General features: G+C 51.6%; 1 protein-coding gene across 4 annotated transcripts in view; it reads left to right on the top strand.

Moving 5' to 3' along the window:
- Positions 1–3,447: 3,447 nt before the first annotated feature.
- The window catches only part of DOCK7 (dedicator of cytokinesis 7), a 98,716-nt gene continuing 84,572 nt past the window's right edge, over positions 3,448–17,591 (top strand). For all 4 annotated transcript variants that reach the window (XM_059477727.1, XM_059477726.1, XM_059477725.1 and 1 more), the window contains exons 1-2: positions 3,448–3,517; positions 13,264–13,369. In XM_059477727.1, coding sequence (XP_059333710.1) covers positions 3,480–3,517; positions 13,264–13,369 — 144 coding nt within the window. In that variant the 5' untranslated portion in view covers positions 3,448–3,479. The remainder of the gene's footprint in view (positions 3,518–13,263; positions 13,370–17,591) is intronic.

Raw genomic sequence — 17,591 nt, 5'->3', positions numbered from 1 at the left:
TTACATTGGTTACTATGTAGCCTCTATTCAAACATTAATTAAAATTAACTTGGGCTGTCTGGAGGTATTAATTGCATGTACACAGCCCCTCCACTCTTGATTTGTCTTCACCCTCACTCTGAGGTACCAGACACCCTTGAGGACAAGAAACTCTGCAAAATAAACAGTGTAGCACTCCCAGGACATCATGAATCACACACAATTTCCCCCTGTTTTAAAAGAAAATGGTTCCATTTGCAAGAAAACTTGCCACACAAGTGTTGTTTCTGAATCAGGGATCTGCTAGTTCCTAAAGAATTATTTTTTGTGCAGCTGTAATTCCATGTAACAAGTTTCTCTGGTGGTCACATTCTCCTCTTTGCAAAGCTTGTTTGTTTCTTCAGACCAAGCATTTCCTTCAGTTTATTCACTTCTAGGATGACAAAACAAGAGGCACAGGGATTGTGACTGTGCCTGTAAGAGGCAACCCTCACCTTAGTACCCGAAATAACACTGACACCACCACATCAGTCCCCCCATGTTCTTACCATGAATTTTTTCTTTGGCATTATTTGATTTATAATGGCTAAAGACTGCAATTTTTTTTCTCTCTTATTTCTTCATTTTTTTCCTTGACTTCTCTTGGTTAATGCTGCATGCACTGCAAAATTGAGGGTCAATCTGCAGAAGTTCTTGGGGTTTTTTGCAAGGTCACATGAACATTTCTACCAATGTTAGTGATCTCTTACTGTTTGAACCCACACACTTTATAGACTTGCTGATCACTATCTGAAAAGTAATGAGGAATAATTTTCTGGAATTCGCTGGGTATTGACTATTAATTGAGGGATTTTGCTCGTATTTAACCCAACTATATGGAGAAAACCTATTTCTTTGCAAAACAATGCCCTCCTGATGTGAAGGCAATAATATAATAATATTATATATATATTACTTTTTTTATATATATATAAATAAAATATATATTCTTTATATAGAATAGATGTTATTGGATAATATAATGTAATATAATATAATATGTAGATATTATATAGATAATTTTTATATATCATATATCTGTATTGATAGAGGTCCATTTTAAATCCAGGTGGGATGGCTGGAGCTCCTCTGGGCCAGCTCTCAGCTACAGAAAAAGTCAAGGAAAAGCAAAGGAGACATCAAAACTCAGCAAGTAGTGCCCAGAGCCTCACCAAGGTCCTTTCTCTGTGGTAATGACTGGCAGGAGGGGAAAATGAAACCTAAAATCCCAAAGGTCTGCAGTGGACCTTGGATACTCCATGCCCTCTGTGTCAGGGCTGCTGGGGCTGGGCTGCTCTTTGCACCCTCTGGCAGCTGGAAGAGTTTTCCTCTCAGAACTGCAGATTCCCAGTTTTGGTCCCAGTGTTTGGGTTAGGCAGGGGTATTTTGGCCTCCTGCATTCCAGACTGGTGCCATTTTGGGTATAAAAAAGGGGAGAAGAGGAAGCATTGCTGGTGATCCCTGATGCTTTGGTCTGTTCTTGTGAGCACACACACTCAGATTTGGGAATTTGATCTTAAAATTCCAGACTGCTTTGGGTTGGAATCCAAATCTCATCCAGTTCCATCCCCCTGCCATGGCAGGGACACCTCCCACTATCCCAGGCTGCTCCAAGCCCTGTCCCATCGTTCCAGAGATGGGGCAGCCACAATTTCTGTGGATGTAAGGAGGTAAATCTCTTATCCCATGCACAGTGTGAGGCCCTTCTCTGGTGTGCAGTTCTGCTCGCCGGCAGCAGCTCCAGAGCAAGAGTCTTTTGTCTTGGCTGAGGTCTGTGGGACATTTCCTCCCCTCCCCCCTGGAGAAGAACATCCCTTTCTCAGTGCCTACAATGGGTCTTTGCTCCCAGGGTCTCTGTCTGTGTGACACATGACAGCACCTTTGTGTCCTGGAGCACAGCCTCACCCGCAGGGAGTCACTTGGTGGCTGCATTAAATCCCCTGGCATCACTCACACACAGATATTTGCAGATTTTAGGGCACTGCCTGTGCAAACACACACAGACAGCAGAGCAGAGGAATTGCACACAGCTGGAAACCAGCAGCTCCTGCCAGGGGAAGGATTGGTGTCCTCCATGTGAGGGAAACCTTCACACAACCCAAGCAGATGGAGTGGGGGGAATTAACACTCCTGCTTTGGGACACTTCCTGGGTGACTATTAATAGTTCCCTGGGTTGGATTAGTGCACAGCATATGTTGGGTAGCAGGGACTTGGTGTTATCTGCTAGATCATGTCCTGGGCTGTCTTTTCTTGAAGTCACAGAACAGTAATTTTTGTTAATGACTCCCCACCTTCTACCTCCTCTTCCCCTTAGATAATCCCAAACCATGATGTGGTTGGAGACATTGCTAGTAATGGCATGTTTGGTGGGAATGGATGGTACAATCTTCCAACCATCTCCTAAAATCATCATTAGGGACAATTTTTAGCCTTTTTGAAGGAAAAGATGGGATGATATGGGGCAGGATTGACTGGGAGCCCAGTTTTGTCTGGCCAAGGGACCTGGCCATGCCCTACAGACCTGTGACACCCAGCAATGTCTTAAGCTGCACCAGGGAGGGTTTAGGTTGGACATCAGGAGGAATTTCTTCATGGAAAGGGGGATTAGACATTGGAAGGGAGGTTTGGAGTCCCCAGCCCTGGAGGTGTCCAAGGAAGGACTGGAGGTGGCACTCAGTGCTCTAGGCTGGTGACAAGGTGGGGACTGGGCACAGCTTGGATGATCCTGGAGGGCTTTTCCAACCCCAGTGATCCTGGGATTCTGTTTTGGTCTGAGGGCTGGGGAGCGATGCTGAGGAGCCTTTTTCCCAAACCACTGGAAGATCCCCATCAGTGCTGAGAACAGCCCCAACTACTCTGCTCTCACTCGGGAATAACGCGGGACCGCAAGGGGAGCCCCAGGCCGTGGGGGTCAGGACCCTGGGGATGGGGACGGAGATGGGGACAGGGATAGGGACAAGGGCAGGGATGGGGACAAAGGATGGGGATAGAAGCAGGGATGGGGACAGGGGCAGGGATGGGAATGGGGACAGAGGACTGGATTATGGACAGGGGAAGGCATGGGCACAGAAGACGGGGATAGGGATAGGTGCAGCGATGGGGACAGGGGACGGGGATAGGGTCTGTGGCAGGGATGGGGACAGGGGCAGGGACGAGGACAGGGATGGGGACAGAGGACGGGAATAGAGACAGGGGCACGGATGAGGACAGAGGACGGGGGTAGGGATAAGGGCACAGATGGGGACGGGGACAGGAGCACGGATGGCGACGGGAGCGGGCCGGCGGCGGTCACTCCCCGCCGTATATGTGCGAGGAGCGGCCCCGCGGCGGGAAGGGGAGGAGGCGGCGGGCGCGGCGAGCGCCGGGGGTGGGAGCTGCGCCGCTCAAGTGCGCGGCTCGGCGGAGCATTACGGCGGCCGAGCGCTGCCCGGGCCGGCAGCGCGGAGCCCGCAGCGCGGCCATGGCCGAGCGCCGCGCCTTCGCCCAGAAGATCAGCAGGTACCGGGGCCGGGCGGGCCGGGGCGGCGGCGGCACCGCGCGGGGGGCGGGCGGGCCCGGCCGCGGGGGCTCCGCCGCTGCCGCGCCCCGGGGGCGGGCGGGCCCGGCGCGGCCCTCGGGCCCCGCGCCCCGCCGGCCTCCGGGGGCCACGGGCAGGGTCCGGCCGCGGGGCCGCGGCTCCCCCCGGCCGCCACAAAGGGCCCGGAGCGGGCGCGGCGGCGCCGAGCGCGGGGCCGCTCCCCCGGGGCAGCTCCCGCGGGGAGCGGGGGAGGGAGGAAGGAGGAAAGGAGCCGTGGAATTCCGCTCCCGCGAACAAAGGCCGGCCGGGCGCTTTGTGCAGCCCCTCTCGCCGCACGATGGGCGGCACGGCGCTCGCCCGGCCCGGCCCTGCCCCGGCCGCCTCCCGGCGCTGCCCCGGCCCCGCACCTGGGAGGGCAGCGCCGACCTCCCGCGGCTGGAAGATGGAGAGAGAGCTCCCTTCCAGCGCCTTCCTCCCTTTTGTGTGCGAGCGCGGCTGCTGCGCTCCTTGGACCTGCCGAGCTGCGCCAGGCTCGCGGTGCTGCTCAGCATCCTTGCGTTCCTCAAAGTTTGGCTATTTTTTGAAGGGGAGTATTTATAGAAATTTACCTGCCAACAATCGGTTTCTGCAGATTTACATGCCGAGTTAGCGTGTGGTTCCAGGTGGGAACAGTTTTTCTGTTTGCAGGTCAGACCAGGTAGCCTTTGGTGACCATGGTACCTCTCCTACCTGTAACCAGCAGTGCAGTGAAAGTGAGAACCATCGGTTGTGCCAGAGCTGTTCAGAAGGATGTGGACAGTAGCAAAAGGAGTCTCATTTTCATCCATTGAGTGGGAAGCTGTAGGTACAAATAGCTGCGGTTAGAGAAGCTGTGATGGAGAAGGGTCATGGGCAGGAGGTCAAAGGACAAGAGTGGGTAGGAGGTAGAGGAGTGACATCAGTCCCACCCCACTCATGATCTGGAACCAGGTGGAAACATTGCTCTTCTCTTCAGATTCTCTGCACATTTTGATGTGCACCAGCCAGAGGTTAGTGTGGCAGATCAAGGAATGGGGAGAGATGGCTTTGCTGCCAGCCCGTTTTTCCCGCTCCTTGGTTGTGGTCATAGGAATGTCACATGAGAGACAAGCCCTGGCAGTCAGTGTCCGAGCTGTGCAGCCCTGGCAGGAAGCTCAGTGAGGTGGCCCTGGGGTGACCAACGTGGTGCTCAGCAGTCCTGGCTGGTTCACTGGGATGTAGCACAGGAGTGCCACTCTGTGCTTCTTTTGGGCTAATCTGGGTTGTGGCTGAGCTGTGCCACCTCTGTGCCCCTTTTGGGCTAACCTGATCCACTCCCTGTGTTTCCCAGTGTGATCATTAAACAGGATGGACCCAGGTGCTTTGCAGTGAGGTCAGGGCTGTTGCATGCCCACCTTTCTTTTACACTTGTGAGATTGTTGTGTTTTCTGTGGGGTTTCCCATGTTGCAGTGTCATATTCTGAGAAATCTCAAGTTCCTGCTTCGTGGTTTGCAAATCCAGTGCACGTGAAGGCAAAAACTTGTGGGAAGAATGTGTCTGTCACCTGGGCTGCTGCCCTTCCTTCTCCTGCTGGCACAGAACTGCTGGGAATGTCGCTGTTCCAGGGCACGAGAGCTTGGAGCAGGCCGTGCATGGAAGTCCCAGAGCTGTGCTGGTGGCTGCTGGAAGCCCTCCCCAGTCCCATTGTTTTCAGAAGAATACATCCCTCACATTTTCACACTCTGCCCCCCGGTTTGGCTGACTCACCGAGGTAGACGTAGCATTTGTCTTATTCACAGGAAACAGCCATGCTGCTCTTGCTTTGCCTGTGTGCTGCAAATGGATGTCATTCAGAGCCACCAACACTTAATTCCTTTAGTCCAGCTGCACGTTTTTAAACTGGTGTTGCAGTTTAGACAGCATGGGATGGGCTGAGCTGTTTCTTGGAAGGCCCAGGGATGTGTCCCACAGCTCGGATTTATCTCTATGATTTCTTCAGCCACACTGGTGCCCCTCAAAAACCATGATCAGAATGCTGGTGCCATGCCCTGCCTGCTCATTGCATCCAAATCTTCAAATATTGGACAGAGGCTATCAGTAATTGCCTGAACCATTTCAAAATATCTTTTTAGGGCTATGTTACAAGGTGTCTTTGTGATTAGGTGCTGCTGAGTTTCTGCAGGATGGATTTGAACTAGAATTTGGAAATCAGTAATTCTTCTTGACTCCATCAGAAGAAACTCCTGCGTTAAACATATATGATGGGCTAATAAGATCTTGCCTCAAATTGCTAATTTTTATTTGAAACTGCATTGGTAGGAATTTTTTTTAAAGCTGTAGTGGATCACATCCTTCTGCAGCATGCTGGTGCTTCTGTAGAGCATGGAGGCTGTTGCTTCCATCTCAGTGTGAGAGCAGAGGAGCTTCAGTGCCTCCTGTGTCTGGTGCACATTCCCAGCTGTGTTAGCCCAGGATGTTTTTTGGATATGGGGCTGCTTGGCAAAGAAATAGGATGTGGAAACCCCCTCACCAAAAGGGTCAGTTCTGAGTTGTGGATGTCCCAGGAACTGAGCATGTTGTGTCCCAGCACCCCAGTGCTTCCTGGGACAGAGGAAAAGGCGTGCAGGGTTTTTAGAGTTCAGAAAGAGAGAAAGGAGAACTCCCCCTTCAACCTCACATGGCAAAAACATTGCAGGGATAAACTCATGTAGGCTTTCATGTGAGCCCCTGACTCAGTGCCTTGTCAGTGCTCTTGGAGCACCCTGAGGCTGGGTTAGCTGGGGAATTCAGGCTGCTCCTTTAGTCTGACCATCACCTTGGAAGTGTCTTTGCCTGGAAAGAGTTCTGATCTTCTTTCTGCTCCCACAGTGGGAGAGGATCCCTGGGACTTTGAACAGCCCACCTGCCCTGCCCTCTGTCTTACAGTGCCTGTCAGCCTCACACAAACCCCACTGGGTGATTTTTACAGCTGCTCTGTGTTCTGTTGCTGAGAAAATTCAGTTTTCCTGTGCCCAGCTGTCAGTGGAGTCCAGAGAAAACAGTTTTTACCTGGTGGGTCCAGCCCCTTCCCAGGTGCTTCCATGTGAGCAGGAACCCCATGAGGTGCTGTTCCCAGGGGCTGGGGGTCTTCAGCAGGGGCTGATGCTGCTCTCAGACATTCAGTGACTTGGAAATCCCCCTTCATCCAGGACTCTTACACTACATGGGATTCCTGGAGTAATCCCAGCTTGTCTTTATGGATTTGAATGGAGGGGAAAACACTTGTGTTCACTACACTCAGAGCATCTCATTTCTGCTGCAGCTCCCTTTACACTGGTGGGGTGCTGTAAAAGGGGATTTGGGAAGGCTAAATTTGCATTTATGTTCATTTAGAGCCCTTTTACACTCCCTGAATGATGTGTCAGGGGGCTGACAGCCTCCTTTGCCCAGCCCAAGGGCAAAGAGGGATGGTGTGAAATCTGCACCCACTGAAAGCAATAGCAGAGCTGTCACTGGCTTCCAGGAGCACCAGATTGGGCCAGAAGCGTGGTCACAGCAGAATGTTCATCACAGTTTATTCTCTTCCCACATCCAGATGCCATTTGCATTGTCAAAACACTGTCACAGATAACTGGAAGGATTCCTAGCAGGAATTTCAGAGCATCCCTTTCCTGCTCTCCCCCCAAGTCCCACGGCTGTCCCCGTGCAGCCTCTCTGGATCTCTCGTGGGGGAGTTGGCAGCGCTTGGGGAGCCCAAGAAAATCCCTGACTGCTTAAAGCAAGGGAGGAGGCAGGGACAAAACTGCACAGAATTCACAGAATGACTGGGTTGGAAGAGACCTCCAAGACCATCGAGTCCAACCCAGCCCCACACCCCAACTCACCCCTGGCACCCAGTGCCACATCCAGGCTTTGTTAAACACACCAGGGATGGGGACTGCACCACCTCCCCGGGCAGCCATTCCAGAGCTTTATCACCTTTCTGTGAAAAGCTTTTGCTGCTCTCCAGCCTGTATTTCCCTTGGTGCAGCTCGAGGCTGTGTGCTCTGGGTGTGTCAGTGCTGCTGCAGACAGAGCCCAGCCCCAGGTGAGCACAGGCACCTTCCAGGAGCTGTGAGAGTGATGGGGGCACCCCTGAGTCTCCTTTTCTGCAGGCTGAGCCCCCCCAGCTCCCTCAGGGCTTCCTCACAGGGTTTGTGTTCCAGTCCTTCATCTCCAGGGCTCTGTCACAGAGCTGCTTCTCTTTCCTTCTTGGGTTGGTGTTTTTAGCTTGAGGTGTGACTTTGCTGTCCTGGGGTGATTCCCTCAGCCAGGTGTCCTGGGAGCTCAGTCCCAGGGGGGACATTTCAGCCTCAAGAATCAAAGATGATCAGAAGAGCACCACAGGCAGCGTTGTGTGATGTTTTCTCTTTTAATCAATGGTGAGGAAAAAGGGAACATGTTGTTGCTCATCTGTGTTAATTTAAGAACTCACACACACCCTGCAGCGGTCGGGATCAGGCTGGGCATCAAACCCATTTCACTCCAAGGGGAAGGAGTTCAGTCAGAAGGAAACAGGAGCTGGGGTTTAGGAGGAAGGGCTGCACTGGCAGGGTGGCTCCGGGCCAGAGCTGTCCCTGGAGCAGGTTCCCTCACCCCGCAGAGCTGCCCTGGCTGGGACTCACACCTGGATGGGGCTGCAGGCAGGACACGGGGACAGGTGACACTCAGCCAGTCCACTGGGCTTTGGGGTGACATCCCTGCACAGCGAGGCAGGAGGATGGATGAACAGAGGGTGAAGGAGTAAATGATGTGTAAATGCACTTTTCTCTCTCTGGGGCAGAACGAGCAGATCTGCTGGGGCTGAGATGCCTCTCAGTGCCCGGCTGCCCTCTCAGAGCTCTGGTGTGACCCCAGGCTGAGGAACAGGCTGGAGCAACCCTGCTGGAGTTAGCAGGATTTGCAATTTGCCTTGTCCTTTCCCAGTGAGAGGGCTGTGGAAAAGGGACATTTCCTCACAGCACCCCAGGCTGGCCCTGACCCACCTTTGCTGGAAACAGGAGAGTTCCTGACCTTGTTTGGCACCACCAGGCAGATCTTGGGCAGATTTTTGTGGGAAGGCAAAAAGAAGAACTCATATTTCCAGTTTGCTGGTTAAGCAAAAAAAAAAATTAAAAAAAAGGAACAGTTTTTGGGTTTGACCAGGCAGGGCACATAGAGAAATGATTTTTGTGTGTAGTAAAGAGCCCTGAGAGTGCAAACACGGCTTCATTTTGTTATTTGCAGCTCAGAGTACTTTCAGAATGACCAGTTTTGTTTTGCTTTAGGAGCCAGTTCCAAGAGGATTTTTTTCCCCTCTTCTTTGTGTGTTTTTTTCTTTTTCTGTGTGAACCACATGCACACACAATAATTAACCAGTGAAGAAGGTCAGAAAGGAAGTGACTGGGGAAGATGTACTTTAAACATAGACATTCATGAGGCTGTGGGCTGTAATTAACTGGAATGTTTGTCTGAGGTTCCCAGGTTACATGTTGAATATTAGATAAGTTATTAAAGAGGCAGTTTTTTATTTGCCCTTTTAATTATCAAAGCTTTAATGGCTCTTCAGCTCTACCAAATTAATATTTTTTTTAACGTTTGGGGAATATTTATTTCTCTTTTCTTGATGGGGTTTGGTGTCACACCAGCATTGCTTTAGGTTAGAAATAGTGCTCAGGGTTATAGTGTAACATGGGCTGCTGGTCATGACCAGTTTGTCATGGACAAACAGCCTCTGGGAATGCAGGAGGAGGAGGAGGCAGGTGTGTCCATGGAGTGATGGAATGGTTGGGGTTGGAAGGGACCTTGAGGCTCACCCTGTGGTCAGGGACACCTTCACCAGAGCAGGAGTTATTTGTTTTAGGGAAACTGGGAACCTCTGGGAGGAAACAGTGAGGAACCAGCCCTAGGAGAAGTCAGCTGAGGTATTTCCTCAATGTGGAAGTACTCATTTGGTTCTCCAGAGGTTCTGCTCCTTCTCTGGAGTGAGTGAAGCACATCTGCTGGAAGGTGATTCCCAGCTGGAGCAGCTCTAGAAAAGCCATTGGGTGGTCAGGGGAGCCCAAAGGGGACTCGTGGCAGGCAGAAAGGGGTGGGAGAGGACTCTTGAACCTGGTCATGCTGCCACAAACCCAAAGGGGGATAGATCACCCCTAAACACATCTGGAGATCAGGCTACACGAGGAGATGGTTTCTGAGTGTCAGAGGCACGATGCTTTCCCTGGGGAAGGGGTGTCCAGAACCTCTGTGAGTGCAGGGACTCAGAAAGGAGCCAGCCTGAGCTGTGAGTTGGACTGCAGGCTTGGAATGAGCAGTGACTCCCGCAGACTCCACTCAGGAATTCTGGGGTTTGCACAGGGCCCATCAGCTTCACATGGGCAGAGTTCTGATGGGTGCTGCTGAAAGCTGCAGAGCTCTGCAGGAGTGCTTCAGACTAGGGAGTAATGCTGGTTCCTTGTGAAACCCATGGGAGCTTCAGCTCTGACTGGCTGTGCTCGTGCTTTGGGGGATTTTCACACTCCAGTGAGGTTATGGATGGGGCAGCAGCACAGCTGAGCAGTGCCACCCTTGGTGGTGCCACATCCCTTCCCCTGCCTCAGGTTCCTGATGGGGAGCCAGCACAGCTGCGCTTCCACAGCTGGGGACAGGTCCCTCCTCTGGCTGGGCTTCCCATCTGTGAACAATGCCTTGAAAATGGGGAAGGGATTTGAGGTTTCTCCTGCTGTGCTGGACTCTGGTTTTCCCTGCCAGGGCTCTGTGTGTGCCTCCTCAGGAGTGACACAAACACAGCAAGCGAGAGCCCTTGGGGACAGGCTTGTCCATGCCCAGCCACAGCTCCATGTGTGCTTTCCATGCCAAGCAGCCATTTCAGTGCATTCCAAATTTCCCTACAACAGCCAGCAGCACACATGGTTTGCTCTCACGTGTGTCTGTGTGTGCACACGTGGTGGGAGCAGGGACATGGCTTTTCCTGCATGTTCCCTGTCCCCAGCAGGACAGAAGCCACCCACCAGAAGTGAAAACATCAGCTCCTGTGGATAAAGGCAAACATGAAGGAAATGACTTCTTGCAGCCAGAATACATAAAACTTGATTTTTCTTTTCTCCTGCAGTCTACTTTGTAAAAAAGACAAATAATGCTTCCTCTGGCTAATCTCATGTCCATCCTCTGGCCTTAGGAAACATCTGCTCCCCATGGCAGCCTCAGTTGTCCCAGCCAGTTCCCTGTGAGAGTTCCCTTCTGTTCCACTGACAGCAGCTGCCTCCATTCCTGCCCAGCAGCAGTCCCAAAGGCAGGAGCCCATCCTGGTGTCCAGGATTAGCTCAGGACAGGTTGAACCATCTCCTTGGCAGGATTTTAGCAGCTCATGTGCTGTTCTGATAAGCAGCACAGTCCCCCTGGTGAGATCAGGAGTCTCTCAGCCACGAGGATGCTCAAAGATCACTGATACAGCAGGAAAAAATTCCCCCCAGTCCTTGCAGGCTGTTCATTGCCTCATGGGCTGGTTAGGGCCTCCTTGGAGCTGGGAGTTTGCTCTGTGATGTGGTGAATGTCCCTCTTGGTGGGTTTGTCACTAATAAACTGGGTGTTGGCTCCTGGGGAGCAGCATTTGTGTGGTGAGGTCCTGCAGGCCAGGGCTGCTCAGCAGCTTTTCAGCTGCACAGCTTGTTTTGTGGGAGGAATCTGGGTTTTGGTTTGCTTTTGGCACAAACCCATTCCCACCCTGCTCAGAGGCTGGGTGTCCCTGCTGAGAGGAGCTGCAGATTCCTGCTGGGATGCAGGATGGAGAGCTGGCCATGGCACGGTGGGGCTGGGCCTGTGGCCCTGTGTTCACACAGCCCCTGGCCGTCAGCATTCCCTCTGCTGAGCTCCTCCTTCCCCCTCCAGGTGGCTTTACCCACCTGTTGTGTGTTCAGCCTTACCAGAGACAATGTGGCTCTTTACCAGAATGGAAACCTTGGGGGGTCACAGCTTTCACCCTCCAGGCGTGGAAGGGCTGCTCTGTGCAGAAAATTCCCCAGTGGTGGAATTTCTGTCTGGCAGACACACAAGGCTCTGTGCCGGTGTTTCCTCTGCTTGTCACCTTTACCTTTCCTACACAGGAAGGGAAACACCTTTTTGTTCTGACCCAGTCATTTGTTTCCTGCTCCTTTGTCTGACTGTGACTCCAGACCCCAAGAATAGGCAGAGGGATGGAAATGCCGAGTGCAGGAGCAGCTGTGTGACCAGGAACTGCTGGAGGGTGAGGAGAGCTCTGGAGAAGAGCTTTCCTTGGAAGAGCCTGCTGGGAACAAGATCATTTGTGCTCGGGGTCACGTGCATCTTATTGCCACAGATGTGCACAGAGGAGAAGATCACAAAAGGGGAAAAGAATTTAATTGCTGTTAAAAATGTGTATCTGCAGCCTTGTAAGGGCTTTGTGATTCTGGGAGTTTGGTGTGTTCCTGGTGGGCTGTGACAGCCTTGGTGCAGTGAGCAGTGTGTGCTTCCATTCCAGCAGTTGTTATTTTTGCCAGTCTCCCCAGCCCACTGGTGAGTGGGGTGTGCATTTGCACCTTGGAGAATCCACGGGCTGTGCTCACCCTGGCTGCCCCAGAGGTTCATTCAGCATTCCCTGCTGGCAGCTGCTGCTTCTCACCCCCAGCCCCACCTGCACTTGCTCTGGGAGAATTCCCCAGCTCCTTGCAGGATGGGGAATTTGCTGTGTTTGTTTGATGGCCCAGGTGGCTCTGCCCCATGCCATGTCCTTGGCAGAGGTGATGTCCCTGTGTCTGCTTCCCTTCCAGCACACAGGGGTGGCTGTGCCCATGCCATGTCCCTGCAGAGGGCACACAGGGGTGGCTGTGCCCATGCCATGTCCCTGGAAAAGGGCATACAGGGTTGGCTGTGCTCCATCCCATGTCCCTGGCACACAGAGGTGGCTGTGCCCCATGTCATGTCCCTGGCACACAGGGATGTGTGCCCATGTCCTGGCAGAGGTAACTGTGTCCCTGTGTCTGGTTCCAGCCCACAGGGTTGGCTGTGCCCCATGCCATGTCCTGGCAGAGGTAACCGTGTCCCTGTGTCTGGTTCCATTCCAGCACACAGGGGTGTGTGCCCATGCCCTGCCATGTCCCTGCAGGGGTAACCGTGTCCCTGTGTCTGGTTCCATTCCAGCACACAGGGGTGTGTGCCCATGCCCATGCCATGTCCCTGGCACAGGTGACTGTATCCCTGTGTCTGGTTCCATTCCAGCACACAGGGATGTGTGCCCATGCCCATGCCATGTCCCTGGCACAGGTGACTGTATCCCTGTGTCTGGTTCCATTCCAGCACACAGGGATGTGTGCCCACGCCCAGGCCATGTCCTGGCAGAGGTAACCGTGTCCCTGTGTCTGGTTCCATTCCAGCACACAGGGGTGTGTGCCCATGCCCATGCCATGTCCCTGGCACAGGTGACTGTATCCCTGTGTCTGGTTCCATTCCAGCACACAGGGATGTGTGCCCATGCCCATGCCATGTCCCTGGCACAGGTGACTGTATCCCTGTGTCTGGTTCCATTCCAGCACACAGGGATGTGTGCCCACGCCCAGGCCATGTCCTGGCAGAGGTAACCGTGTCCCTGTGCCTGGTTCCATTCCAGCACACAGGGGTGTGTGCCCATGCCCATATCCCTGCAGAGGGCACACAGGGGTGTGTGCCCATGCCCTGCCATGTCCCTGCAGGGGTGACCGTGTCCCTGTGTCGTTGCAGGACCGTGGCAGCCGAGGTCAGGAAGCAGATCTCGGGCCAGTATGGAGGCTCCCCACAGCTCCTCAAGAACCTCAACATCGGAGGCAGTGTCTCTCACCACACCACTGTAAGTCATGCCTGCAGCTCAGGCTGCTCCCCACACTCACTGCACCCCTGGGAGGAACTGCTCTGCTGACAGGCTGTTGATGGGAGAGCCTCTGATAACTCCAAGGACAAAATTCCATGCAAAACCCACTGATTTTGGGGATTTCTGTGCTGCAGATCAGTTGGTGTGGCTGGGAATCTGTGTTTCTGCGGAATCTCTGTAGGACAAGGGGCTTTCTTGACCAGATATTAATTGTTTTATCCCCAAACAGCCTGCATTGGGCATTAAATTCCATTCTCTCTGCATGGAGAGCTCTTTGCAATCTCCTGCACTTCAGGTTGCTGTTTTCCTCTCCTGGTCACCCTGGAGAGCAGGTCCACAGCAGCTCATCTGCTCTTCTGAAGTATTTTAAATATTATTGTGCAAGCTGAGTGTGGCTATTCCTTGTATTTACTTACAACTTTACAGCCCACTTTGAGGAGCTGCATTGTGACAGTCACCCTTTCTGAAGTCAGACTTTCTTGCATGGCCTACCAGTAACCTTCCAGATTTATTGTGGTAAACATTTCAAGAGTGCAACAAACTTTTTCAAGCTGGAAATGTTTGATTTGGAGTTTCACTTCAGGTCACAGCAGTTCCTTTTGCTGCAGTCAACTTGGAAAATAAATATTAGAGCATCTTGTTTCCTTCACAGAGGGGTGGCTGGGTCAGGCAGGGCTGGAAATGTGCCCTGAGTTTGATGGTCTGTGCAAGTGTTGGGAGTTTACAAGAGTTCTTCTCTCTGGAGCGGGGTCCTGTAGTGTTTCCTCAGCTCTTGGGGTTGTGGGGATGAGTCCATGGGAATCCCCTCTGTGTAACCTGAGTGTAACCTGTTAAATTTTCCTCCTGTGTGGCACAGAGGTGTCCTCAGAGCTGTGTCACCTCGGGAGGGACCTCCAGGCTGAGCTCTGGCTCGGAGCAGTGGCTGCACTGCAGGCACAGAGTTCATCTCTGGGGTCTGGCTGTGCCAGGGCACTGGGATGGAGGAGGAATTCTGGAATTCTGGAATTCTGCAGTTCTGTCCTGTCCCAGGAGCTCTGGGAGAGCAGAGGCTGCTCTGTCAGCCGCCTGAGCAGGTTAATGAGAGGGGTTAATGAGAGAAGGGTTAATGAGAGCTGCTGGCCAGGCTCATGCCTTATCTCAGTGCCTCTGCTGGGCTGTGCAGTGATAATGCAAAGCCCTGACTTGGCAGTTCTGGATGGTCTTTTGCATAATCCAGCATTAGGGCAGGGAGGGTCCCCTGCTATTAGCTGGACTCAGGGTCACTGACTCCACTTCCCTGCAGCCCTGGGCAGCTGAGGAGTGCACTCCCACTGGATATCTGTCCCAGAGCTGCTGGGCCTCCCTTGGCCCACCTTGCTTTCATGTTGGAAGGAGTTGGCTGAATTGCCTTTGTGCTCTCATCAAGTGAGATGTCTTCTGTGAGCCTCTCCAGCTGCTCCTCACCCAGCCATGTTTTTCATCAGTTTTTCCTTGTGTCACCTCCTTTCACTCTGAATTACATTTTTTCTACATTTTCCTCCTGTTCCTGAGCTTTTTTCATTCTGCCACCAACCAAGTATTCATGCTCAAAGCTTCAGTCCTGTTGAGCTTCACATGTAATTTTTGATACAGGATCAGACTTGTTGGTCATGGTATTATCAGTAGCTCTCATTACCCTGTTGCCCTGGTGTTTGCTAGTAAATATATGCAAGGATCTATAAAAATGCTGGAAAAGGTCATGCTGGCTGGAAGCAGGCTCTGAGCTTTTCCTATCAGGCTGCATTGTGTGATGGCTGCTGTGATAAGCTCCCAGTTTGTCACATTAAATTGGGTGCTGAGCAGAGAAGCTCTGCAGAAGCCTGATTAACACGGAGTGATGGTTTGTAGGAGATAGTCTGTAGGAAAAGTCTATTTAGTTAAGTCATGAGTCTGTATCCTGAGGCTGCATAATGCAACAGAGGTTTGCTTGTCTGAATTTTGGGTTAATTTCTCTCCCCGAGGCATCTGTGAGGATCTGCTGTGCCTGCCTGGCCTGGTTTGATAATCAGCATTATGCAGGGGGAAAGCATTGCTGTGTGAAGCTGGAAAAGTTCACTTCTGTGCAGCCACACTGGTTTAAAAGCCTAAAGTAGGGCATGTAGTGTGGGAGTGAGTAGGAAATTCCTGCTGAAATGTTGTGTGGTTGGGTTGCAGGATCTCCACAATGGCAGCTGGCTGGGATGGGGGGCTCCAGCCTGCCAGAATTGCAGAATTATTTGGCTAAAGCTCTCAGGGATGCACAGGGTGGGATGGCTGGGGCTGTCCTGTGCAGGGCCAGGAGCTGGAGTGGATGATCCCAGCTCAGGATATTCCATGATGCTGTGACTCCATGGTTGTGCAGATGTGGTCCCATCCCCACCTTGCTCACTGTGCTGAGAATTCTGCTCCAGGAAAGGTCAGCACTGATGGTTTGTCTGAGAGTCTTACCAGTCCAGTGGAGGTGTTTTGGTGGAGAAATGGAGTTTTTCTGAATGAAACATCATGCTTGCTTGGGCCTTTTGTTTCTTGTCAGCTGGGGCCAGTGCAGGGATGTTCCCCACTCCTCAGGCCTGCCCTGGTTGAACCTGGGATAAATGCAAAACCCTGTCAGCTGAATTTTAGCAAGTCTCTTCCCTTTTGCCTCACAAGCAGCAGACAAAATGCTGCCAGAACTGTTTCTAATTTGGTATCTGGTAGAGCTGGGGAGAAGACACTGCCTCCAAATGAGTTTATTATTGTCAGCCTCCACCCTTCTGCCACTTTAGGAGCAGCTGATTTTAATTGCACATTCCTCAAACCCCAGACACAGGTCCAAGGCCCTGAGAGGCTTTTCCTGAGTAACCCAGTGTGCCAGGCTGGGATCCTGGCAGGATCCTGCAGCTCTGAGCATTTTCTTTTTGCAGCCCACAGCAGAAGGCACTGACAGTTTGTTAGTGGGGAATCAGAGCTGTGAGCTCAGAGAGCTCCATGAAGGAGGGTTTATTTTTCTGAAGTTATTTTTGCCAGTCTCTCCAAGCCCACTGGTGAGTGGGGTGTGCATTTGCAGCTTGCTGGGTGTGCTGTGCCCTGGAGAATCCACGGGCTGTGCTCACCCTGGCTGCCCCCAGAGGTTCATTCAGCATTCCCTGCTGGCAGCTGCTGCCTCTCACCAGCATCCCCAGCTTCCTGCACTTGCTCTGGGAGAATTCCCCAGCTCCTTGCAGGATGGGGAATTTGCTCTGTTTGTTTGATGGCCCAGGCTGTTTACTATGGGCTATTATAATCCCTCATGACTAACCACTTTCTTTTCTTCTCAAGTTTGTTTTTTTCTGTGGAGCAGCTCAGTTAACTCTGTCTGCTGGAAGAAGATAAAGACTTATAAAATCTTGGACTTTTTTTTCACTTCTGAGTGCCAAGGATAATAACTGAAATTTTTTTTGGTTGTTGTCCAAAACTTGATTGTTTTTCTTCCCAAGAAAAAGTTCTCTTAATGTTTAAAAACCTTTTCAGGTCTTTTTTTTTTTTTTTTTTTTCTATTTCTTTACATCTTTAGAGGTATATTTTAATGGTTGGACCTAGTGCAGAGGTCTGGTTGACAAGATGGTGTTCAGTCAAAGTTTGGGCATGGATGATCTTGGAGGACTTTGCCAACCTTAACGATTCTGTGATTTATTTATTTAGGAGAGCAGCTTTTTACTGAACTTGCAAATAAGCAGAGTGAATGTACACTCTGTTTTTTTATAGAAAAATCAGAGTTGTTTTATAGAAAAATCACAGCTTTTCCAAGGGATTGGGTGTGATATTTCTCATGTATGTTACAGCAGAGATGATTGTTGGTATGTACAGGAACACTGATATAAGAGATGCTAATTAGTCTGGGAATAAAGGGGTCTGGATTCTTGGATGTGATGTGATCTGACCAGGGCTGCTCTCAGCACTTCATTTTCTCCTGTAAAATGAAGGTGCTGACATTTACATATCTCTGTAAAGCGCTGCTGCCTTTATGGGCATTATCTGGGCTAATTGAGCCTTTGTCTTGGATTTATTGGATGTCAGACTTTGGCCATGTACCCAAAGATAGCATCTAATTATTCAATAAGAGAATATAGGTTCCTTTGTACATTTCCATTGTTTATTTTAATGTAATTTAGGAGAAGAAGAAAAGGTGATTTGTGCAAATGAATGGGAAGCACAGCAAAGGAAAACACGACAGTGTCCTGTGTGG

The sequence above is a fragment of the Ammospiza nelsoni genome, chromosome 9, assembly GCF_027579445.1.
Source record: "Ammospiza nelsoni isolate bAmmNel1 chromosome 9, bAmmNel1.pri, whole genome shotgun sequence".
NCBI classification, from domain to species: Eukaryota; Metazoa; Chordata; class Aves; order Passeriformes; family Passerellidae; genus Ammospiza; species Ammospiza nelsoni.
Note: the sequence above shows the minus strand (reverse complement) of the source record. Positions and strands in the feature narration are given on the sequence as shown.